Raw genomic sequence first — 26,091 nt, 5'->3', positions numbered from 1 at the left:
GACAAGTTTAGGAGGGGAGGGAAACGCAGAGGCAAGCAAGATGGCGGCGGCGGCTTCTCAGGGCGGGAGAGCCGGTGGTGGCGGAGGCAGTAGTGGGGCTGGCGGTGGCTCCGGCTGTGGGACAGGCAGTAGCCGTAGCGGCTTACTGGACAAGGTGAGAAGTCTATTCTTGAGGACAGTCGAAGCCTGGGGAGCGCCAGGGAGGCGGCGAACCCCTCTTCCCATCCTCGCCCCCCTTTTCTTCTGCGGCTTCTCAGAGGGAGTTCTCGTTGGCCCACGGTGGGAACCTTAAATGGTGCTTGTAGCTAGCTTCCTACATAGCTCAAACCTGGGCTCTCTCCTCTTGAGGACTTTGTTTCTTCTGGGAAGTGTTCCTCCTAAATGCTGGCCACTACAGCTTCTTAAGACAATTTAATTAGCCCCACATTTCAGAGCGCCATCGCTTTTCCTCGGTGGTGCTGGGGGGCCACTGTTGAATGTGTTCATTTCACGGACAGGGAAGATTGAATCTCGACTGAATGAAAGCAACTCTTCGAAGTTAGTAGTCTCCAAGCTCCCCACGACGACTGCCACACTTGCATGCTGCTGCAGATTCCAAAGTGCTCTTGGGTTTTTGCTTCCTGAAGTTTCTAGGCGTTTTATCCCAATACCTGAATACTGAACCTCGAGTACCGACTTCTCCTACGGCCTAACAAGAAGTCTTTAAGATTTATCTTTTTTTCCCCTTCTCCTTCTACACTCCCCCCCACCCCCGCACCTCCTCCCCCTCTTTCTCGCCTTGCTACCAGGCCAGGTGAATGTGTCTTGGGTGAATAGGAGGCATATGCTTGCTACCTGTTCACGCTGACCTCTTTTCCCTTTTCTCCATCCAGGTTTTTTTTTTTTTTTTTTAAATGCGGGCTTAGCAACAGGGACTTAAAGGAAAAATGAAAATTCTCCTGAGTTGGCCTTTCTTGCCCTTTACATAGCATTTTGAAAGAAACAATTGGGTGGAGATCCGGGTCCTAGTACTGCTTCTGCCTCTGATTAGTTGTGTGACCTTGAAATGTGCTTCTTCTCCCGGTGTCTTATTTCCTTATCTGTAAAATGAATGTATCCTAAGGTTTCTTCCAATTCTCTCATTGTAGGATCCTGGGTCAGTTTGATGAGAAATGATAAGCTTGGGGTTTTTAACATAGTCAGGATTGTTAACTTTTCATTGAAAACAGTTTTCAGACTTCTGTGTGTTTAACACCTGCTGAGTGCTTAAGAAATGAGTAGGTGATCATATTGAGGGGTTCCTATTGAGATCTTTTTGCTTCCCTTTTTGGGTGTAATTGGTTTTGAATTACACGGGCTTCCCTAGTGGCTCAGACAGTAAAGAATCTGCCTGCAGTGCTAAAGAATCTGCCTGTAAAGCGAGACCTGGGTTCGATCCCTGGGTGGGGAAGATCCCCTGGAGGAGGGTATGGCAACCCCCTCCAGTATTCTTGCCTGGAGAATCTATGGACAGAGGAGCCTGGCGGGCTACAGTCCATGGGGTTGCAAAAGTTGGACACGATTTAGCCATAAGTACAGCACCCTTTTAGGGCTTCCCAGGTGGCACAGTGGTAAAGAATCCTCTTGCCAGTGCAGGAGACACAGGAGGCTCAGGTTCAATCCCTGGGTCGGGAAGGTCCCCTGGAGTAGGAAATACTGTTCAGTATTCTTTGCCCGGGAAATCCCATAGACAGATGGGGTTTCCTGCTAAATCCCATTGGCAGGCTACAATCCATGGGGTCACAAACAGCCAAATGGGACTGAGCACACATAAATACATACATTCTTAACATTTAAGAGATAGGAACATGTTCTGGCCTGTTCTTATCCAGCAGTTGGGATGGGAAATTGCTCCAAGCTATGTGAAAGTATTGGGGATTGATGGTCATTGGGAATTGTTTTCCTGTTGGGTGAACACCTCATGGCCTGTGTTCATGCTGTCCCATTGAGTGCTCTTGCTTTTTCCTTCACTTCAAGCAGATATTAAGCATGGACAGTCTGCTAAGGCAGTGATTACTGAAAAGTAATAATATGAAGAATAGCAAGTCATTTAATGTCACTGTTTTCCTTTCTTCACCTGAAATATTAGAGTTTGGGGGAGAATCAAATGAGATGATACACATGAATGACCTCTGTAACTTAAGAGTATCTAATTCAGATATGTAATGGCAGAGAAAAAAAAAAAAATCCTGCTGTCAGAAAATAGTATAGCAGAGTATAAGTCCAAAATACTGAACATAAAATAATTTGGCATTCACTTGTGCACTTTTTATGAAGTTCAGGTGAGAGAGAGAATGATCTGTGAGATCCATTTGAGGAGGGGTGGGAGCCCTGGTGGAGCTGGGACCTTATTTTGAGAGACAGATGGCATATCGGGTAAAAATGTCCTTGAACAAAGGTGTATGGTTAGTGCCTGTTGTTTCTCAGGTACTCTGTTGACTGACTGTAACCAGATAGAGAAGGGCATGGATTGCCCAAAGTAGGAGTAGGAAGCCTGCTGAAGGTGTTTGAGTCTAATATATAAAGTGGTTTAAGAAGAATCATTCAGATAGTTGGGAGTGGTAGAATTTAAAAGTCTTTTTATAGGCCTCATACCATACTGCTGTATGGGGTTTAATACAAAAAGAAAGACATGTTTGAATTCTAGTGCAGCATGTTGAAAACTATATGGTGTTGGATAAGTTATGTGGTATTATTGAGCTTAAATTTCCTTATGTAAACAGTGTGGATACACATACATAATTGTGGCTTACTATGAATATTGTTGTATAATGAATTGATGTATGGCCTTTGTAAAGGGCTATAAAAGCAGAATGACAAGGTGAGGAGAACTCTAACTTAATAGCGGAGATAGATGAAAGGCTTCACAAAAGAGAACGTTGGCAGAATTAAGCAAGAAGTGAGGGGCTGAGGAGAGAGAAAATAAACCCGGAGCTGTTTAGGTGTTTTTACTTGGAAAGCTTGATTTCAGCCTTACATTGAGTTGTTCTTCCTCTGAAGTCTTTAGCATTTATTACACATGGGAATTTAGCTGTGAGTTAATATGACATATTGTTTTGTATCCTGCCCCTAATTAGTATGTCAGTTTCCCATGAGAGGTTCTTTGTGGTGATCAACATAGAATAAGTACTTGAAGCATTGAATCTGGCAAAGAGAAAACTTCATATCTGCCACCCCAGTCTTCAGAAACTGCCTTATAGGATGGTGCCTTTAACTGTTTGAAAATCAGGTACTGTGGAAGAGAACATGGAGAAAATGAGGAACTGTCACCTTACATTTCTTTAATTCGATTTGTTTTGTTTTTTTGGAGGGTTTTTATTTCTTGCAGCTGTAGTTTTATTTGCCATGAAGAAATGTAATAAAGAGATGCAAATGTGCTTCTAGTTTTGCCTAAACAGATGTGAGTTTCTGCTTCTTTGAAACTGACTTGGAGAACAAAGCAATTCTAGCTTCCTGATCTTAAAAATAGATATGCAGATATAACCTTCCAGCTTCCATCACAGAGTAACTTAGATCATTGTGATAACTTACTTCCCCAAAATGCATTAAAGTATTTTGTTCTATGTAGCAGGCTATTAAAAAAAAATTGTTTACTTAATTTGCTTTGGCTGTTAAAATTGACATGTGGTATTAAAGCACCAGTGCTTCTATGGTAGCTCAGACAGTAAAGAATCTGGCTGCACTGTGGGAGACCCGGGTTTGATCCCTGGGTCAGGAAGATCCCCTGGAGGAGGAGATGGCAACACACTCCAGTATTGCCTGGAAAATGCCATGCACGGAGGAGCTTGGTGGGCTATAGTCCATAGGGTTACAAAGAGTTGGACTTGACTGAGTGACTGACACTACTACACTGTTAAAGCATGCTTTTCAGACCTGTATCCAAATTTTAATCTCATAGCTGGATTTCTGTCTCCTGGCTGGATTTTTTGGCTATAAAATTGGCATGTGGTATTAAAATATGCTTTTTAGAAGCTGTACCCAGCCCTTTTAACTTTATTTATGTATTTCTGTCTCCTGGCTGAACTGTTAACCTGATCTTAATGTGGAGTTTTTATATCTTAATAGTTGAGAATATAGGTTCTGGTGCCAGGCTGGCTGGCTGGCTTTGAATTCTTGCTCTGCCACTTATCAGAAATGTGTTCTTGGGCAAATTAATAAATCTCTTTGTATCTCAATTTCCTCATCTGTAAAGTGGGAATAATAATAGTTTTTACCTTAAAAAGTGGTTTCTGGTACATAGTAAACATTGAACGAAGCATAGATAGCTGTCTGCCACTAACTAGCTAGTTTCTCTGGACTTCTTAGATAATATTTTTTGTAACGTGTTATGAAGACTATTTGCATCATACCCTCTTGGGATTTTAGTTAAAAATACAAACTTCTGGATCTTATCCCAGAACCAAATGAGGTTCTCTGGAGGTGGGGCCTGGACAGCTGCATGGTTTCACACATAACTATTTATTTATTTCCTCTACATTTTAACAGTTACATCCAGGTTGAGAACTTCTGTCTTAGATAACTTTTTAAATCCCTTCTGATTCAAACATTTTAAGATTTTTTTTTTCTTGTTTGGTTTTCGATTCTTCTGCTTAATCAATAGTGATTTCTCTGAAGTGTTTGTATTGAAGAGATCTTGAAGTTCATCTGTTCCAACCTCCTCATTTTAGAGACATAGATACAGACATTAATACAGTTGGAGAGGGGAAGATGAAGCAATTTATCCAAGACCACACAGTCAGTTATAGTTCCAGAACCTGGCTGCCCAGCTCTTCATCCAGTACTCTTACCTTACTCAGCACATTGCCTTTCATACTGGAGCAGACCATGTTCTAGCTACAGTAGTAGTGGAAAGAGCATCTGATTTGAAGTTGGAAGACCTAGGCTGAAGCCATGGCTTTGTCACCCACCAGCTGTGCATCCTTAGGTCATATATACTCTTCAGTGGGATCTTCACTTGCCAAACTTGAACAGGGTAGTATGCCTGTACCCTAACCAAGCTCTGACAGAGTGAACAGTTTTATGGCACTACTGTGGTGCCTGTGTTTGTGTTTAAAGAAATAAGATGCAGACTTTTAATTGCATTTTGCAAACCAAACTTTAAAAACATGTCAAAACTCGTTATTTTTGATTCATCAGAAAAGTTTTTCTTATCAAAGGACATTATCAAGAAAGTGGAAAGACAGTCCACAGCATGAGAAGATATTTGCAAGTCATATATCTGATAAGGCTCTAGGATCTAGACTATATAAAGTGTCTTCTAATTTGATAATAAAAAAGACAAACCAATTGAAAAGAATAAAGGATGTGATTTAACGTTTCTTCATAGAAGATATATTAATACAAATGGTCAGTAAGCACATGAAAAGATCTCAACACCATTAGTTACTAGAGAATGCAAATCAAAACTGCAATGAGAAGCCACTAGGATGGCTATAATAAAAAAAGAAAAATAACCTTTTTTGGTGAGGATGGGGAGATATTGGGACCCTTCTGCATTTCTGATGGAAATGTAAAATGATGAAAAAGTTATAACTCAGCATGTCCCACTCCTAGTTATGAACTCAAGAGAATTGAAAATGTGTCTACACAAAAACTTGATCATAGCAGCATTCACAATAGCTAAAAGGTGGAAGCAAGCCATAAAAGTGTGGTATATCCATGCCGTGGAGTATTCTCTGGCCATAAAAAGGAATGAGACACACATGACACAATATGGATGAACCTTGAAAATACACAAGTGAGAAAAGCTAATCACAAAAGGCCACATATTACACGATTCCATAAATAAATGCCTGGAATAGGCAGATTCATGCAAACAGAAAGTAATGGTTGCCAAGGCTGGGAGTGGGGTGGTGGTAATTGGAATAACTGCTTATGGGTATGGGGTTTCTTTTGGGGATGATGACAATGTTTGGGAATTAGATGGTGATGGTTGCATAATGTTGTGAATAGAATAAAAACCATTGCACATTTTTATATGATGAGTTTTCTGATACGTAAATTAGATCTCTTTTTAAAACTCATTCTTTTTACAGCGTTTATGCCATAATCTTTAAAGCATCAAGTTATTTTTTTTAACTACTTACTCATCACAGTATAACACAGTGGTATCATAGATGTTAATAACCTCTGACAGCCCAGCTCCCCTGTTTTAGCTGTTGCCTGCACCGTTTCTCTGTTCTGACCTCCATCTTGTCAGATCTCAATAGTAGTTTTTCTTATTACCTGATCTCGAGTATATGACTCATTGATCACTTCTTTCTTGAAATATTTTCTTTCTGTGGCTTTTAGAACGCCACTAATCCTGGTTTTCCTCCTCCACTTATCTGTCTTTATTGTTGTTATTTTTTCTTCCTGACCTGTAAATACTGGCAAGCCCCTGGCCCTGTCTGTGTACAGTCATCCCAGGGAGATACACAGTGTCCTGGCTTAAATACTGTCTGTAAATTAATGACTTCCACATTTATGTTTTCAATATAGACCTCTGCTCTGAGCCCCTGGTGTATATGTCTCAGTGCCTACTTGCCATAGCTGGAACCAGTCTACTTACCTCCACTTACTTAGCTCCACTTACTCTGGTGTTGCCACTAATGTTCATGCTCATAACTAACGTGATAATTTCTAAGCTGCAGCTTAACTCCAGTGATAACTATAGACAGTAATAAGCCACTATTAAGAAGTAATTTTCTTTGCAGTATTTCTTGGCCGTTTTTATTAAAAAAGAAAAAAAAAAGATGGAAATTGAAGATTATGCTACCAGGAGCTATAATATCTCTTTTAGAGATATCTTGGTATTTCTGAATTGTACTCTAAATTAGATGATAGTAAGCTTCCTCAAGACAAGCATCATTTGCTCCGCAAATTGAACTTTTTTTTTCTTATTTTGGAGTCAAACGCCTTAACCATTCGGCCACCGTGACTTCCTTTTTTTTCTTATTTTGAACTTACTGCTTCGTGATCTTTTCACAAATGTGTACATGTGGGAGGCAGGGGTGTGTTATTTTCAACTCAAATAGTATCTCAGCTTCTGAGTCTGCCATAAGTTTTCATAATCTTATTTTGGTTTAGAAAATTCTGAAATCACTATAACTGTAGAGCTTAAACATCTCAAATTCAGCATATGCAAATGTGTATTTCTGTTCTTTCCTGCTCAGTTCCTTCTCTTAGAAAACAACATGACAGCTTAGTTATCTAAGCCCAAATTCTAGTCTAGTGGTCACCTCTGTCTTTTCTCTTTCACATTTTTTGTACTAGTCTGATAGTAAGTCCTACCGGTTGTACCTCATAAATACTCCCTTTTTATCCCCCTGCTGCTGCTCTAATTCAAGCCCTGCATCTAAATTGGGCCCCGTCTGATGAGTTTATCTCCATTGTTACTCCCCTCCGACCTTTTGCTAAGTTGCCTCTAAAAATGACTTTTTAAAAAAACACAAATTGGTTGTGTTGTTCACCTGCTTAAAATATTTTCCATTGCTTGTTTTAGAATAAAGTGTCAAGTCCCTTAACCTAGTAAATAAGGTCATCTAGGATATGCTCCGTCATGTGCCATATCTCCTACTACCTTCCGTCTTTGCAGCCTGTAGCCACCATCTAATCTGAGAGAGTCCAAAAAATGGAGAAAAAGGGTTTATTAATATTTATTCAAGCCAATATTAATAAAAAGAGTTAATAATATTTCTTCAAGTTCCTTTAAAATCAGAGCAGGGTCTTTCTGTTGACACAGTTTACCTCTGGTATCCTCATCTCTTCAGTGTGAATTGAGGAATCTTTTGAGTCTTTCTGCCCAGTTGTCAGGCTAAGGAACTTTATGAAGCAATCCACTGAGATCTTTATCACTGCATAACTTTACTTCTGTTTTCACTGTACTAAAATTTTTTAATTCAAATTTGCAGTGGAGAATCGTAACTAAAGTTGAGTCTTTGTAATGTTCTCTAAAAGCTGTCAAATGCATAAATTTTGTGAATGGTTTGTCATCAAGGTTTGGCATCATATGCTGGCTGGATAGTGTTTTGTGCTGATAGTGGCTTTTTTGAACCATATTTTCAGTCAACTAGCAGTTGGTTTCAAATGGAGGAAAATGGAAAATTCCACATATTTTATATCCTATAGGTTTTGTTGGCATATTAAGATTAAAATCTTTTTAAACTTTTTTTTAGGTTATTAACTATAACTTAAGAATCAAGATACTCTGTGTGACTGTTCAGAGATCTATTTCCTTTTGGTTTTGATGGCTAATAATTCCTTTCCTTGTATTTTGTGGGAAACAGTGTAAAGTAGTGAAAGAGTACAGGTTTTGAAATCATGAGAACTTGATTAGGTCCCAGCTTTCCTACATTCTAGCTTTCACCTTGGACAAATTTCTTAGACCCTTAATGTTATCGTAATATCTGTAAAAAGAGGATGATGCTAGTCAGTTTGGGCTGCTCTAATAAAAATACCATAAATTTATTTCTCACAGTTTTGAGGCTGGGAAGTCTGAGATCCAGTGCCAGCATGGTTGCATCTGGTGACAGACTTCTTAACTACTTGCAGACAACCTTCTTCTCTCATGTCTTTTTATCGAGGCATTAATCCCTTTCATGAAGCCCCTCATGACCTAATTACTTCTCAAAGGTACCACCTCCTAAAACCATCACATTCTGGTTTAGGATTTCAATATATGAATTTGGATAGCGGGAGAGGGATAGGGATAATAGACGGAGTTTGGAATAGTAAACCAAGCAAAGAGTGAGACATGGTATCTAAGAAAAGGGGGATCAGCCCAAGAGGAGGTTAAGGGAACCCTCAGAGATGTGGTAAAGGGAGATTCCAGGATGACAGTTACACAGTGCGCCTAGAAAGAAATCCACCTAGATTGAAGCAGGTCAGAAGGCTTCCAGAGAGGTTTCTCTAGGAAGATGAAATTCACAAAATGCTCAATATGATTGCAGATATTGAGAGGAGATTTAAGAACTGGAGAAGAATTTGAGAATATATTGGTGAGAAATACACTGTCTGATTAAAAACAGCCACGAAAACAGTATTAGCTCCAAGGAAAGCAAAAAGTTATGCAGAAAAGGAATCCTAATCTATTACATGACTTAATCTGTGAATAGCATTTATGATCATATTGTAAACTCCAAATAATGATCTAGCAAAAAATTAAGGTATTATGTAATAACAAATCAATATTGGTCTACTATAACTATATTCAAGAGATGGTGAAGGAGGAGCAGGAAAAGGTAAATGTGAAAGTGATAGGGGATGAATTGGTTAAATCTCATCTTTCATGGTGGGTGAAAAAAGTCAGAAGACTTAATGCTGAACACTGAAAATAATAATATAAACTTTTCCCTAAGATAAAGAGGTGGATACCCAAAAAATCAGCCTAAGGAATTGAAATTCCTGTCTGTCTGTGGGGAATGGGAAATGAACAATGTCAGGAGTGTCTCGGGAGGGAAAGCAGGACTGCTAAATCTTTTTTTAAAAATTTTAATAACTTACAGAACTCTTTAAACCATGTGCGTATATGACCTTGGTGCAAATATTAGCTTAATCAACACTGATTGTTGATTGTGCCCAATATACACGTATCTCTAATACATAGGAAACGAGGGGAAGAGGAACTGTGTGCCAGGTTACCACATCTGCTATATCTCAGTTGGCAATACTGCCTGTATCAGAGCTCCCCGGGATCGCTCTGCTCTGTTATTCACTAGAAGTACCTGCAGGGCCATACTCTTGGGTAAGATTTATTACAGCAAAGGGCAAAGATGAATAGGATGAAGTCCAGAGGAAATCAAGTGCAGGAGCCTGAGAGTCCTCTCCCACTAAATTCCACCGGTTGTACTTAATTCCTTTAGCAACAATGTGATATGATGTGTGTGAAGTGTTGTCTGCCAGGGGATCTCACTAGACACTCAGTGCCCAAGTTTTTTATTAAGGGGCTGATTAAATAGGCACCCTCTGCCTGGTCCATGCCAAAATTCCAGACTCCTAGAAGAAAAACAGGTATTTAGCATAAACCATGTTGTTTATACAAGCAGTTTAGGCATAGTGAGCTACTCTTTATCACTTAGGGAAAGTTTTAATGTCAGTGTAGGAAACCATTTACCAGCCAACCTCCCACATGCCAGCCAAGAGCCATCCTTTTACACAGGTTTTTCTAAGGATGGCAATCTAAGATCTATATTTCTTTACTACACAGAATTTTCTTGTGATTTATCCTGAGAGGTTCACCATAAAAGAAACCAACCTTTGCTTTGTCTTATTTATTAACTACAAAGGAAGATAATTTAACTCAGAGTTGAGGAAGAGAAGTGAGGGAAAGAAGATGGTTTCTAAAATACCTTGAATAGCAGTGGAGAGTACATGACCAATATCATACATTTTAGTTGATGGACAGTTTTTGAGAAAGATGGAAAATGTCCGCCCTCCTGCCCTTTTTCTAGATGTGTCTCTGTGCTACAGCAGAGATGCTATTTGCTTTGACATAGGCTAAGGTTTTTTATGTACACCGAATAAATGATGCTCCTATCTCTTGAGAAATCAGTTATAAATTTTCTTGGTCATGTAATTGACTGGAAACGTTCTTGTTCCACTTATTGAAGATCCTTCTAGGTACCAGTGGAATTAGAACTGAGGCTATATTAGAACACATTGTGATGGTTTCTAATGCATTTTATCCCCCAAAATTGCCAAGAAATTATCCTCTGAATTGTAGAGGCAAGTTTCTTTTCTATAATGCATTGCAAGTAGTGACGTGTGGCTGAGTTTCTGTGAGAACATCATTTTTTTGGAATGAGCCGAAAAAGACTTAATGGCTTTGATTCATAAATAATTCAAATTCTGTCATGGATTCTGGCTGTACAGGTTTCTTCCTTTTGCTCACTGTTACCAAAATGGGATTTACTAAGCTAAGTATAAGCAAGCTATTTAGCTAGATATCCTGTTAATTTCTTCTTGCTTCAATTTGTGTTTTTAAAATTAGGTGTCATGTTTGATTTGTAGGCTGGCAGGCTCTGAGAATCTTATTACAGCATGCTGCCAGTAGTAATTTCTCAAAGAAAATTCTTGTTTTTATGAGACACAAAGGGGAGAAGCCTTGATTTGAGTTTTAAGCACTTGAAGTATGACTGTTTTAGCTCATGTATTTTCTCCCAACAGACTTCACAGAGTAGTTTTTCTTTTATGTGTAATAGCATGTAGAAATACAAAATTAAGTTTGATGAATTATATTTTTGTGTTCCTTTAAAATCTTATGTTTTACAGATATTTATTCCATCTCTTTATTTCTCGTCCGCAGTATCTCTGAACTTGTGCTCAGTCAGAGAGTTAAATAATATTAAGATTTCTTCTCTGTCCTTCAGTAAAATCTATACTAAAGCCAAATGAATTTTGGATTGTCTGCTGGTTTGTAATTTTTGTGACATATGATATTTGTTCACTTGATCTGAAAAAATTGAGTTGGATGTATGATCTATAAAAAGGCAGGTTTATCAGATTATTTCTGTACCCTGTTTCACTTAACCTACATTCACATAATCACTTACATTTGAGAAAAAAAATCTACAGAATCTATTCACATGGTTAACAGTGAAAGAGGTACTCATTGAAAAGTCTCATTCCCACCCATGTCCCTTAGCCTTTTCCTGGGTGTACCATAGTTTGTTTAACCAGTCCGGTGTAAGTGAGCTCTTGAGTTATATTTTTATAGTTGCAAATGTGCTGCAGTGAATAACCTTGTATATTATTTCATGTCTGTGCATATAAGGAAAAATTCCCAGAAGTGGGAAGTTGAATCCAAGATGCTAAGTTATCTTCTGTAGGTGTTACACCATTTTGAACTTCTACCAGCAGTGTGTGTGAGAGAATCATTTGCCTTTAATTAGCACAGTATTTGGGAACCTTTATAAACCTCTACAGATGAGGGAAATTGAAGCAGGCTTTGTCCAAAGTCACGTACCTAACTGGTGATAAGACTCAGTTTTTAATTCAAAGTGTTCTTTCCAAAAGACTACACTGAATCTGCTGTTTTCTTACTTAAGGTGTGCTGGTAAAATGTCGGGAGACAAAAATGTATTAAAGAAGACCATCCTTTTGTTAGTGTGTGGATATTGTCTGAGTTTTGTAGTCGCAAAGTGATAGGACGAACAGATGAAATTCCTTTCTGTTCCCACATTTGGGTAAAATGGGGATGGGATATTTGAGTTCACACTACAGTCTCTACAACCCATGTCAGTGTTCTGCCCTTGTAGGTTTGACTTTTCAGCGTTGAGACTGGCTACATCATTTGATTACCACCTGATTGTAGTGACTTGGTTTCCTTCAAATTCATTTTCAAGTGTTTTGTTGTTTAGCTGTCCAACATCAGGAGAGAGAATAAATATTATGCATACTTGAGGATGCTCTTAAGGAAGTAGTTCACTGTACTTTTAGTAAGATGCCATGTCTTTTAATGCACAACTTATCCATTTGTTTTACAGTGGAAGATTGATGATAAGCCTGTAAAAATTGACAAATGGGATGGATCAGCTGTGAAAAATTCTTTGGATGATTCTGCCAAAAAGGTACTTTCTTGGGGTCAGAGATGAGGGACGGTGTCCGTTAGTTCGTGTACAATTGATGGCACATCTCTTGCAGTACTTTTTCTTTCTGTGCATTGGAATGAGTTTAGTTTTCAGTATTAGGAATTGAGACAGAAAGCATTTTTTGAAACTTGCAGTATATATACGGGAACATGTGTTGAAATATAATTATTACTTACTTCAAATTTCTCTTCAAATTCTTTAATTTTTGAATTCCAGAAAACTAGTTATCTGTTGTTTTTGAGATTAATTAGCCTAGAGGCAAGGGAGTTGAGGGAATATAGAATGGTCATGCATGATTGATCATCTCTATTTTAAAAGGGAAAAGAAAATTTTAGCTTCAGTCTAAAGAAGAAGATAAGGATTTAAAAAAATGTGCCAGAAGTTGATGAGCTTTTTCTCTGCGATTTTTTTAAACACATTGAGTCTTTTTTTTTTTTTTTTTTTTTTTTTTTTTGCTCCAAGTGGCAAAATCCTGATTGGAGAGAACTACTTGATCATTTAAATGATTAACTTAACTTTCATCATGGAAACAGAGAAGGCAATGGCTCCCCACTCCAGTACTCTTGCCTAGAAAATCCCATGGATGGAGGAGCCTGGTAGGCTGCGGTCCATGGGGTTGCTAAGGGTTGGACACGACTGAGCGACTTCACTTTCACTTTTCACTTTCATGCATTAGAGAAGGAAATGGCAACCCACTCCAGTATTCTTGCCTGGAGAATCCCAGGGACGGGGAGCCTGGTGGGCTGCTATCTATGGGGTCGCACAGAGTCGGACATGACTGAAGTGACTTAGCAGCATCATGGAAATTAAGAAGAAAAGCAGGTACGAGGAGGGAAGTAGTCCTACTAACTTGGTTCCTTGTTCTTCTCACTAGGTACTTCTGGAAAAGTACAAGTATGTGGAGAATTTTGGTCTAATTGATGGTCGCCTCATCATCTGTACCATCTCCTGCTTCTTCGCCATCGTGGCTTTGATTTGGGATTATATGCATCCCTTCCCAGAGTCCAAACCTGTTCTGGCCTTGTGTGTTATCTCATATCCTTTAAGCTCAGGTTTGTTTTCTACTGACGGTTTTTTTTTTAAACCTCTACTGATTTTCTTCTCTGAAAGTGAAAGTGAAAGTGAAGTCGCTCAGTCGTTTCCGACTCTTTGCGACCCCATGGACTGTAGCTTACTAGGCTCCTCTGTCTATGGGATTTTCTAGGCGAGAATACTAGAGTGGGTTGCCATTTCCTTCTCCAGGAGATCTTCCCAACCCAGGGATTGAACCTGGGTCTCCCGCATTGTAGGCAGATACTTTACCATCTGAGCCACTAGGGAAGTTCTTACCAAAAAAACCAAACTTTCACCTTGGGGTCTGCTAATGTTAAGATTTAACATTATGAAATGTAAGCATCTGTAAATTTGTTATAATTATTGATATTTTAGATTCAATATGGTTATTTTATTTTTAATTCTGTTATTAATGTAGAAATTATAATCTAAATGTGAGCACTTAGTAACAAAACACACAGCCAGGCTTCCCTGACCTTCACTATCTCCTGGAGATTGTGTTGATTGAGTTGGTGATGCCATCCAGCCATCTCATCCTCTGTGTACAAACTGATCTCAAATCATAGTCCCACAATTTGCATCTTGACTCCTTTCAGTATCACACAAACCAACCCGTTATGAACTTTTTCACAATTAAGGCAGTTCAAAGAATATGCCATGGGTTCTAGAGACAGTTCCCAAAGGAGTTCCAAAGAGGTTTGAACGATGACAGCAACCTTATTATAATTACATGGCCTCCCAAGAAATTGCCTTAATGGAATTTCTTTTGTTTGGTTATACTTGTTTAAAACAAAACAGGATCTTGCCATTTTTATAATCATACCATTTTTATACATAATAGTAATGAGTACCATTATAAATGTCTTCTGTGTGCTATACTCTAAAATGTATATATAGCATCACTAAATCTAATGACAATTCTAAAACTGTTTAATTGCCATTTTAGAGGCAACAGTGTTAAGCCTTGGAGTAAGGAGTAATTTGTCGAGATTACATTGGTTAAAAACTAGAATTCAAATTTAGGACTGCTTTACTCCAAAGCTCTTTCACTTTGCACTATTTAAATGATATATGTACACAGAGTTCTTATGCCAGTTTTTGGCACACAGGAACCCAAATATGGTAGCTAGTACTGTCAAAAACTGAGTTTAATAATAAGCCTATATGTATGTATGAAGTAATTGTTCTTACAGTAAGCTAAACTGTTGTAATCACCCACCTGGCTTACTTAGTAGAGCGTGGGACTCTTTAGTAAGCTGCTTTAAAGTCAGTTTCCCTTTCTTTTAATCACCCTTGAAATTGGTTGTGTGGTCAAGTCCACTGTGGTTATTGTTTTTTATCATATGGAAAAATAAACACTGGTCTTGACAAACTGGGTAGTAGAGGATCTTCTTATATATGTTGTCCTTGAACAGAAGAGAGAGAGCTGGTTTATGCCCTCTACCTTTTTCCTTTCTTCCTGCAATGGTCTTTGCAGAACTAACCAGAGAGATCCTTGCTTCTCTTGCAATAAACATAAGGATGAATATGAAGTAATTACAATTTCAGTATTTTTACAGCAAGAAAAAACTGTGTTCTTTAGGACTATTATGCAAGTTTTTGTAGCCCTTGCTTGTCAGTTTGTGTTATTTCTCTTTTGTGTGTATGTTGTGTATTTTCCCCTTAACTTTTTCTGCACCTATTTTGTGATGATGGGGATCCTGACCATTTATACTTCGTATAAGGAGAAGAGCATTTTTCTCGTGGCCCACAGGAAAGATCCTACAGGCATGGATCCTGATGATATCTGGCAACTGTCGTCCAGTCTCAAAAGGTATGACTATCCTCACAGATTCCTAAATCCTGAGGTTGGGTTTTCTCTGCGTGTTTAGTCATTATCAACAGACTATTATATGTCTACTCTTTGCAGATTAGAGTGCTAGTCATATAAAGTGAAGAAAGGATTATGAATGAACTACAACATTTTTCCTGTTGCACTTCTGAGATTGTATTGTCACAGAAGTGCTCTGAGGATAAATTGTGGGAGAAAGTAACTTTGGTGGAAGAATGAAGAACAGTTCTATTTCCTTGTGGCCAATAAATGGAGCCAATTAAAGAGCAGAACTATAAACTATATAAAACTATAAAGGCCAGAGGTATGAAGTCAGTTGTCTTTGAAGAACCACCTTAGCTTCTGTGTCTTCTGTGATCCTGACTGCAGTCTGTGCAATCAGAAATCTCTGAAGCAATGCACTGGGCAACTCAGAGAAGCACAATTCAGTCTGTTTCTGACCAATGATAGGTGTAAATTTGTGCAACTGACATCTCAGGTCTTCTAAGTATCCAGAACTGGGTTCAAATTCCAGCTCATCTCTAGCTGTGTGACTTTTGGTATATTGGGTAAACTAGTTGAGCTTTAGTAGGGTAAAAATGACTTGTAGAGTTGTTGTGAGGTTGCCAACTGGTATATATAGTTGACTTTTGAACAACAGGAGTTTGAACTGCATGGATCCACTTATATATGGAGCTTTTCCTTTCAGTAGTAAATACTGAAGTACTGCATGATCTATTATTGGTTGAATCCACAGATTTGGAACTGTGGATACAGAGGAACCTTCTATATGGAGGAGTAACTATAAGTTATATGTGGATTTTCAACTGCACAGAGGGTCAGCAACCTTAACACTGCCCCGTTGTTGTTCAGCTGTACACCAAGCATTATGATAGCAAGTATCTACTGAGTATTTACTATGTACTGAGTATTGTGCGAACTGCATTGTCTCATTTAAACCTTAGAACAACCCATTTTAAAGATAAGAACGCAGGCTCAAAGGGTTTAATTAATTTTTCCATGGTTATAGAGCCCAGAAGTGAATTTAGCCCATGCCTGAACTCATCCTCTCAGTCACTATCCTAAAAACACATGGTAGTGTTCCTAGCACATAGTAGGCTCTCCAGTTACTCGCATATATGAAGGTAAGTGTGGCATCAATGCCATACAGCCTCTCATTACCAGCTTGTGGAGATGCCTGTGAGGAGGGGCTGGGCTTCATTCTGATGTTGCACCGGAGTTCTTATCTCCTGGCAGGACTCATAGCTGCCATTTTGTTCTCAGCTGTCCTAAATCTATACTCTGTATCAGAGCACTAAAGCAGAATTGCAGAATTCTAGACCCAAGCAGCATCCTGACTTCATTATATACATTCTGACTCAAATATTTTTTACCAGCCTTATTGAAATACAGTTTCCACACCATAGTGCACCTATTTAAAGTAGTTCAGTGGTTTCTTATGTTTTTAAAAATGTTTGCAGTCATCACCACAGTCAACTTTAAAACATTTTTATCCTCGCCAAAAGAAACTCTGTACCCTATAGATAAGTCATTTCCCTATCCCCTCATTCTCCCAAACCTTAAGTAACCACTAATCTGCTCTCTGTCTCTATATATTTCCCTCTTTTGGATATTTCATACAGATGGAATCTGTATGGATCTTTTGTAGCTGGCTTCTTTCACTTAGCATAATATTTTCAAGGTTCAAACATATCAATATTTTATTCCTTTTTGTGCCAAATAATATTCCATTGCATGGATATACTACATTTTTCTTAATCCACTTACTAGTTGAGGGCCATTTTAGTTGTTTCCACCTTTTGGCTGTTAAGAATAATGTTGTTATAAGCATTTCTGTATTAAGTTTTTGTGTGGATAAACATTTTAATTTCTCATATACCTAGGAGAAGAATTGCTGGGTCATATGGTAACTTTGTTTGAGGAATTGCCAGACTCTTTTCCAAAACAGCTGCGCCATTTTACATTATACTGCTAGTCCCACTAGCAGTATATGAGGGTTCTGATTTTTTTTTTTTTTCCACATTCACTGCTGACTTTTATCAACTGCCACATTGTTGGTGCCTGTGGAGAGGAAATATGCCACCTCTGTTCATTCTCCTTGTAGTTAAATACAGACTCACTTCTCTTTGCTTGGAGGTGGCTCCTGGTTCATTGGCACTCTCTTTAACATAGCTCCTTTCAGAAGGCTTAATCATTGATTTCAGTATCCCAGTAGATGATTGTTCCAAGATGCTGGCCTCTTAGTTTTACTTTCTCCTCTGATTATCTTGTTTTCTGCAGTGTCTTAAGTACTTACTTTCTATGAGACACACCCTAGATCTTGGTATTATTGATAACTAATTTCATTTTTTAAATATCTCACTCTCTGACCATTGCTTTATATTTTTCTAGTTTGTCTCCTTCTTGTTGTCTTGCCCCAACAGTTCTTCAGCCCCAGTGGCATCCATAATCCTTGAGCCCACTATCTTTTTCCCTGGCCCTCTTCTCTTCATTGTCTCACTTGCTCCTTACCTAGCTTAGCTTCCATGGCATTTCTATATTCCAGTTACTCTCTTACTGTCCTTGAGGATCTTTCCTACCTTCTCTGTTCTCAAACCTCTTGCTCTCCTCCCCCACTTCACTCTCAGCTTCTTTTGTTTCTGGGGATAGAGCAGCAGCCGCAAGTCTCCCATCTTTATCCACTTGCAGCACTCATTACACTCTGCCTTCTTCCTCAGTTCCTATCCAAAGCCTCTACTCCATTCATCCACTTGATTCTGTCCCTTCTTGATTACTTGGTGTTTCCCTCTCTGCTGGGTCATTTTTTCCTGGCATACAAATAAGTTGTAATTTGTCCCAACTGAAAAACTTGTTTTTCTTTTCCCTTATCCTCCTCACGTGGTCTTCTCAATCCTTTTGTTGTCTTCTCCCATCATCTCTTGCATTTGCTTTTCTTCAGTTCTCTTTCCTCATCCTATTTGACCTGTCACATTTGACACAGTGAATAATTCTCTCCTTGTTATACTTTTTTTAAAAACTAGACTTCTAGGATACCATAGTCTTATAATTCTTATATTTGTGTGTCTGTTCCTTGGTGTCCTATGTGATTCCTTATCCCCTTTCTCTAAATTTGAAATGCCACTAGTGCTTATTCCTAGCATCTCTTCTCTGTCTGTATTCACTCACTAGGTGTATTCCTAGCCAGACTTTCAGGACTTTAAATACCATTTGTAATAATGAAGATTTCTGAATCTGTGTTTTCATCCTAGACCTCTTCTCCAAACTCCAGTTATGTCCCAGCTTTCTATTTGACATTGGATCCTACTAAGCATCTCAGAATTAACATATCCAAAACCTAACTCTGCTATCCCTCATCTAAACCTGCTTTTCCTCATTTTCCTCATCTCAGTAAAGGGCAGCTCCATCCTTTTTCTAGATACTCAGGTCAGAACTCTGGAATCGTTTTGTCTCCTCTGTCTCTTAGTCCTTTGAATAGGTTGTCAGCAAATTCTGTCAGCTCTACTTTCTAATTATATTCATTCTGACCACTTAATATCTCCACCGTGGCCATCATCTCTCAATTAGGTTACTGTAATAATGTCCTAATGGACCTCTGCAGCTGTTCTCTCTGCCCATAGTCTATTTCCAATACAGTGCGCAGAATAATCCTTTTAAAACATAAGGCAGATCAACTCAACCCTCAGCTCAAAATCCTCTCACACAGAGAAAAGCTAAAATCCTAAGCATAGCTTAGAAGTTCATACTTATGCAGCTGCACCCTCCACACATTTGCAGACACACCATAGCCTGTGGCCCTCATCTTCTCCCTCTCCATTCTGTTTGCATTGGCCTCCTTTCTGTTGTTCAGACATTCTGGGCATGTGCTTGCCTCAGGGCCTTTGCATTTACTGTGTCCTACCTGGAATATACTTTTTCCAGATAGCTTGTTCTCTCACCTTCTTTTAGGCTATACTCAAACATCTGCTTTGTGATGACTTTCCATATTTAAAAGAACATTATAATTTTTATTTTATTTTTGGTTCCCTCACACACACTAAAAGTCTCAAAGGACAGAGATTTGTCTGTTGTATTCATTGATGTATATCCTTAGCATCCAATACTGCCTAGTCCTGAATAGTGGTTGGTCCTGAGTAAATATTTGTTGAATTAATGAGTAACTATTTTTTAAAATAAATTAGATTGTGTCCTGCCATTATAGCCATGGAACTGGGCTCAAAAGTCCAAAAATCACTGTGGTATCAGTTGGAAGCAGTTGAGCAGAGCTTGAAAAAATTTTTTGAGGTGTTGAAAGTTTTCAAGGACCTTTACTCCTGTCTATCCAGGTTGAAAGTAACTGGCTACACAACAATTTATTGAGCTATGATTTTTTTTTTTTTTTTTGAGCACTGGTTAATGATAGGCACTGTTGTAACAGTGATCCTATAAAGTGGGTGGGACTTTCCCTCTTTTAAATATGCAGGGAAAAATCTGAGGCTCAAGCATCTGCTTCGTCTAAAGGTAATATCAACCTGACAATCCACTGAATATGCTCTAATTAAATGGAGACAGAAACAGGTAGGGATGGCTGGGAAGGAACATTGGCCTGCCAGGGGTTGATGTCATAAACCCTCTTGAATGAAGGGAGATAGTAAAGGCCTTGAAGATACCTTAAGGTGTACCTAAACTGGATCTCTGGAATTCATGGAGTAAAAGATACTGCTGGCCTGGGATCAGGGCAGAACCTGAAGCTAGGTTGATTACAGGGAGCAAGGACCCAGCAGCCTGGAATTGGGGAACATCTATGAAAGCAAGGGTTCTTCATTTATTCATTGTGATTTGATTACCTATTAAATACCAAGCTAAGAAGAGAAAACACGACAAAATCTTTCCCCTCAAAAATCCCTGAAACTAGTAAAGAACACAAATACATGATTATCATTTCAATAGATAATTTAATTGACAGCACAGGAGTCTGTCATTAGACCTAGCAGATGATGGGCACTCAGTATTTGGGTTGACTGATGGATGGTGTATGTATGACAAAGGCAAGACATCTAACTCAGTTTGGGAAGGTTTTCCCAGAAAAGTTTATGCCCAGTATAGTATTAACAAATGGGACCTCATCAGGTAAGACTGGAGAGTAGTGTCTACTGGCAATATCCTTCTACCATAACAGCAAAGTAAAGGGCAGAAGTGAGAGAAGATAGTCCATGTGATTTAGCAGTGTATGACAAGGTAAAGGAGGCACATAGTACTTAAATCAGGGGGGTCATAGCAGCACCTACAAATCAGATTTTTTATCATGAAGGTCCCCTGATTTTTTTTTTTTTTTTGGAAAGGATAATGCTGTATGTTCCCTGCATCACCAGTAGCTAGCTCAGTGCTGTTTTTCAAAAACTCTTGGTGCTCTGTTGTCACTGACTGAATGTCTGTGTTTGGATTTTGGTTTGTCATCTTTGCTTAGGTTCGATGATAAATACACTCTGAAACTGACCTTCATCAGTGGAAGAACGAAGCAGCAACGGGAAGCTGAGTTCACCAAGTCCATTGCTAAGTTTTTTGACCACAGCGGGACTCTGGTCATGGACGCATATGAGCCTGAAATATCTAGACTCCACGACAGTCTTGCCACAGAAAGAAAAATAAAATAGCTGCTTCTAAAAGCTGCCATCTTTTGGCTGGATCTTGCCGAATTAAGGGGTGAGGGAGAAAGAAACAGAGAACTAAATATGGATAAAGTAAGAAATGTTAAAAATGTCCCTGTTTTGTCTTGAAATTTTAGTGCATTCTGGATAAATAGAAACTTCTAGCTCAGATATGAGAAGTTGTAGCTCTGATATCTAGCTATAGCCTCTTTGGTCTGCTGATTGCATTGTTTTGATTTGCTTTTCTGGAAAAGCATTTTTGCTAAAAGCCGTACAGACTTCCTCCTTCATACCTAGCAGTACTTTATATAGTATAGCTTTGTTCCATGCAGCATTTGAAGACTCAGTTTTTAAAATTGTTAACCTGTTGCTGACCTTTTTATGTTAATTCCTGTTTCAACTGCTGTTTCCCTTAATTTCCCTTAATTCATACAGCTTCTTGTGTATGACAGTTTCCCTTCACACACCATTTTTGTGGGTGTGTATATATCTGACTTGGGGAGAATTGGGGGGAAAAACATAGCTTTTTAATTTGTTTAAGAGAGACTTTCTGCCTGTTATGTTTTGTGCTTTTAACCAATTAAAGAAGCCAATGGCATTTTTAGTTTTATGTTGTCTATATTTTCCACTAGTATATCCCTGTTGATTTGTTTGTGCCCTTTATTAACTGCCATTTTCTAAAATTTTTTTCAATAAAAGGAAAGAAGATCTGAAAAATGGAGTCATAGTCTTGATGGAAGGAACTGAGCAGTACATGTTGACGGTGTTACTACTATAGGTTTCCTTTGTTTCTGTTTAGTCAGAGGCCCCTGAGAACCTGTAGGTGAGGAACTACTCGCTTTCCAATGATGACAGTAATGACACTCAGTACTTACTTTGTGCTGGGTAGTACTCCAAGTTCTTTATGTGTATTAACTCACTAGTGCTCCCAGCTGCTCTAAGAAAGTAGGTACTGTTATTATCCCCATTTTATAGGTGAGGAAACTGAGACACAAAAATTGGTTAATTTGTGTCCACGCAGCTAACAATAGAGTTGGGATTTAAACCTCTTGTGTCTGGCTCCAGAGTTGTGAGCAGCATCATTTCTAGTATTTTCCCCCTAGGGTTAGAGAAGAACTGGGAGTTGCCCAGATCCTGTGACCTATAGGAATATTGTGCTCACCTTGTAAGTACAGTTCCCACTGAGCCCAGTACCTAATACGATAATCAGTTTATAAGAAACCCCAGTTGTCACATCTTCCTCTTTGACTTGGGAATGTTGCCCTATTTAGCATCACACAGTAGAAGGTTGTGGGTATCACTAGATAGGAAGTTGAAGTCTTGGATTCTGTATTTCCATGAACCTTGGGTAGGCCTTGTAGTTCTCTCCTAGTTTCTCCCCTAGTCTCTCCCCACCCCCCAAGTGGTAATTCTGTTTTGTCAGTCACTTGAAGCTTTTGGAAGTGTAATCAGATAATCATATTTTTATAATGAAGGAGTTACTGTTAAACAAGGAATAACCCTCTCCATGACAATTCCTTGGATTTCTTTCATACCAGCTGTACCATTTTCTTTACATACATGAACATGTGTTTTCTTTTTTCTTTTTTTACAAAAATTGAATTACATTGTGTTTTTTTTTAATTTGGTATTTCTTAAGTACTTTCCCTGTCAGTATACATAGGTCAAATGCATTTTTAATAGTTGCGTAATATTCCATGGTAGAAATGCTTTTGATTTACCTGTGATATTTCCTTATTAATTGGTATGTTTATTTTCTTCTGGTTTTTCATTATCCCAAGGGAGAAGTCAATTTGGGAGAAGGGGAGAAAAAGAGATATCCTTGAGTGATAGACAAGAGACCTGGGTTTTCAGCTGTATTTTAATTTGTGGCCTTGGGCAAATCTCATTTCTTCTCTAGGACTAAAAGAACCTTTCAAAAGAGCTTTCAGACAGTGTACCCTTTGAGATTATGAAGATCCTTTACTGCCTAGAGATGGCTATATGTAAAACATTTTTTATTTCAAAGAATATGAATGCTATTATCCCTTAAATCCCTACTTTGAGATTTCTTAGGCTGTGTGGATGTCTTAAGGTGTTCCCCTGACTCCAGTAACCAGTTGAGGCAGTATTGATTTAATAAAGAAATGGGTTAGCAGCCTAGCCATGCATCCTGCATGCACCCCTACCCATCATCTACCCAGTTGTGGTATTCTAGGATAAGACTGCTAAGGAGAGTGGGGAGACAGCTGTGTTTTTCATTATTTGCAAATTTGAGCTGCTAAAATGTATTTGACAATTGGTGCTTCATATATTTTTAGAAATAATCTTTTTGCTTCAGAACAGCCACGAAAGTTCCTTGTACTACCCACAGTTGTATTTTTCTCTGGGTCCAAGTTCCTACTCAATTTAGAGCTTTCTAACACCAACTCTCTTATCTTATCACCACCCCTGACTTCCCTTGACCTAAACCTTATCCCCCTGATGAAAGTTATAATATCTGGGGACGCTTCTATGAATAATGAAAAGTGAAAGTCACTCACTTTCCGTGAGTGTCATGTCCGACTCTTGCGACCCCATAGACTATACAGTCCATGAAATTCTCCAGGCCAAAATAGTGAAGTGGGTAGCAGTTCCCTTCTCCAGGGAATCTTCCCGACCCAGGGAACAAACCCAGGTCTCCCACATTGCAGGCAGATTCTTTACCAGCTAAGCCACCAGGGAAGCCCAGGAATACTGGAGTGGGTAGCCTATCCTTTTTCCAGCAGATTTTCCAGACCCAGGGATTGAACCTGGTTCTCCTGTATTGCAGGTGGCTTTGCCAGCTGAGCTACCAGGGAAGCTCTGTTAATAATATCACAATGTTTTTTTTATAAAATGTGCCCTGTCCCCACAGATAGCCTCTAATGTTATTACTTAACAATCCAGCCTGAAAGCATGTTTGCTCAGGTGACTCCTCTCCTGTCCACAGATACTTCAAGAATTAACCTTTTTTTTTTTAATGCCACGGAACTTTTATGACAGTCTGGTGTTCTCTGTGGCCCCCTTCTCAGAATGTTTTGAATATACTATTGCCTGCTAATGAAGATTGGGGAGGTGGTTGTAGGCTCCTAGTACTGGGAAGTAGGTTTAAAGACAGTTGCTCAGAAGATGTGCTGGTTGGTGCTCACTTTCCTCTGAGCAGGAGGATTTCATGACACAACCTGCTGCACATGTAGGCCACCCATCTAGGCCTACTTGTGTCAGTTTTGTTGGGGAAGGGGAATGGGGAACTAGCACAAACCTACTCATTGCTGTTTGCTGCATTATAAGTAATAAAGTTCTTTGTCTCTGATCCAGAAGTCTCGTGTCATCTGCCAGTCTTCATGAAAAAAGTAGGTTAACTTGTTTGCAAGGAAGATAAAATTTGAAACCCTTCATGGGCTACTGTTGATAGTTTCATAACAAGGATGGGTTCCTGACAGACAAGGCTTTCCAGAAGAGGAAGGTCATGGGCCAGGTGATAGGAGAGGATAACCTGGGGCCTGGTAGCAACTGCTGCCATGTGAGGAGGGGAGTAAGGGCCTCTGGTTGTCCTACATGTTAATGAATATTTTGAGGCTAAGCAACAAGAGGTGAGATTGAAATATACTGTCCGACTGGTTGTAGCTCAATTCTCAGAGCAGGAGAATGAGAGGATGTTTTGACAATGAGGCAAGCAAGTCTGTGGCCACAGCTGAAGGCAGTATGGCTGACTGATGAGTAATGGCTTCCCCAAAGCTGAAATAAGTAGTGTCAGAAATAAGGATATAAAGCTTTTTAAGTGGACCAAAAATATTCAGTGCTAAGAGTTTGTTGAGTCCAGGCAGGTAACCACTGAAGCAAAAGTACGTTCATGACCCAATCTCACTCCCTCTCTTGCCTTAAGGAAAGACTTTGTGTATGCTGGGGGATCTTTGAGGAGGAGAAGAATTCCCTTTTTATAGCTCTGTTGAATATAAATATCTAAGTCACCGTCCAACTTCACCCCATGGGAATAGGGAGCCCTGGGTGCAAAATGGTCAGAAGTGCCAATAAATGAGGGGAGATCCACAGTGATGTGCAGTGGGGCACACAACCAAACCAGCAGTCCCTGAACTGCAGATGCTTGTTGGCGCCAAGAGGTAGACAAGGGGAGAGGCGGCACGGACCACGGAGCAGGAGTCAGGAGAAAAGGCCTTGTCACTGACCCATTTGAATGCTGTAGGTTAGCCTCTCCCATGCTCCTGGCTGGGAGAAAGCATAGTCTCTTGGTTGGCTGTGACCTATAACATACCTATTTTAAACTACATGGTTTGGGTTCCTGTGATGGGAGGAAAGTACCAGAATTCAACTGGTGAGGTTTGGGACTTCACAGATGGTGCTAGTGGCAAAGAACCTGCCAGCCACTGCAGGAGATGAAAGAGACTTGGGTTCAATTCTTGGGTCGGGAAGATCATCTGGAGGAGGGAATGACAACCCACTCCAGTATTCTTGCCTGAAAAATTGCATGGACAGAGGAACCAAGTGGGCTAGAGTCACAGGGTTGCAAAGAGTCAGACATGACTGAAGTGACTTAGCACGTATCCGCTGACAGGTTTGGACACAGTTTGCAGTGGGAAGGGAAAATTAAAATGAGCTGTAGGGGGAGCCTCTAAACAGATTCAACGTACTAACATTTTATCAATTTTGCATCAAAGTGTTATTGAGATCAAATGTACGTTTGACTAAACTCTGAATGCTCTTGAGTCCCCCATTCTAGGACTACCGCTACATAGAGGGAAGTAACCCCTGTCTCCTCTTGGGTAGTACAGACTCCTAAGAGGAAAGAAATGAAAACCACAGTTTTAGTTGAAAACTTGGTGACAGCTAGAGTACTCAGGCCATTTCCCAGTATGATAGTATACTTTTCAGGTGCCAAGTACATCTTTTAAAAAGGTGGACAACTGTTAGACTACTGCAGAGCTATTGCTGAAACTATCTGACCCATGGAAGCCTCTTAACTCTGGCCTAAGAGTCC

At 39.3% G+C, this 26,091-nt stretch overlaps 1 protein-coding gene across 1 annotated transcript; it reads left to right on the top strand.

Moving 5' to 3' along the window:
- The first annotated feature begins 4 nt into the window (after window positions 1–4).
- SPCS2 (signal peptidase complex subunit 2) lies at window positions 5–21,705 on the top strand. Its single transcript, XM_065944563.1, has 5 exons — window positions 5–154; window positions 12,483–12,566; window positions 13,462–13,622; window positions 15,319–15,453; window positions 20,915–21,705. The coding sequence occupies exons 1-5, from the start codon at window positions 41–43 to the stop codon at window positions 21,099–21,101; spliced, it is 681 nt and encodes a 226-aa protein (XP_065800635.1). The 5' UTR covers window positions 5–40; the 3' UTR covers window positions 21,102–21,705.
- The last annotated feature ends 4,386 nt before the right edge of the window (window positions 21,706–26,091 follow it).

Source organism: Muntiacus reevesi, chromosome 9 (assembly GCF_963930625.1).
Source record: "Muntiacus reevesi chromosome 9, mMunRee1.1, whole genome shotgun sequence".
Taxonomy (NCBI): Eukaryota; Metazoa; Chordata; class Mammalia; order Artiodactyla; family Cervidae; genus Muntiacus; species Muntiacus reevesi.
Note: the sequence above shows the minus strand (reverse complement) of the source record. Positions and strands in the feature narration are given on the sequence as shown.

What these genes read in the sequence shown, in the direction of transcription:
- SPCS2 (XM_065944563.1), top strand. Translation starts at nt 41, where the DNA reads ATGGCGGCGGCGGCTTCTCAGGGCGGGAGAGCCGGTGGTGGCGGAGGC. An exon ending in GTAGCGGCTTACTGGACAAG is followed by an intron (nt 155 to 12,482) that starts GTGAGAAGTCTA and finishes TTTGTTTTACAG; the next exon opens with TGGAAGATTGATGATAAGCC. An exon ending in CTGGCCTTGTGTGTTATCTC is followed by an intron (nt 13,623 to 15,318) that starts ATATCCTTTAAG and finishes CTTTTTCTGCAC; the next exon opens with CTATTTTGTGATGATGGGGA.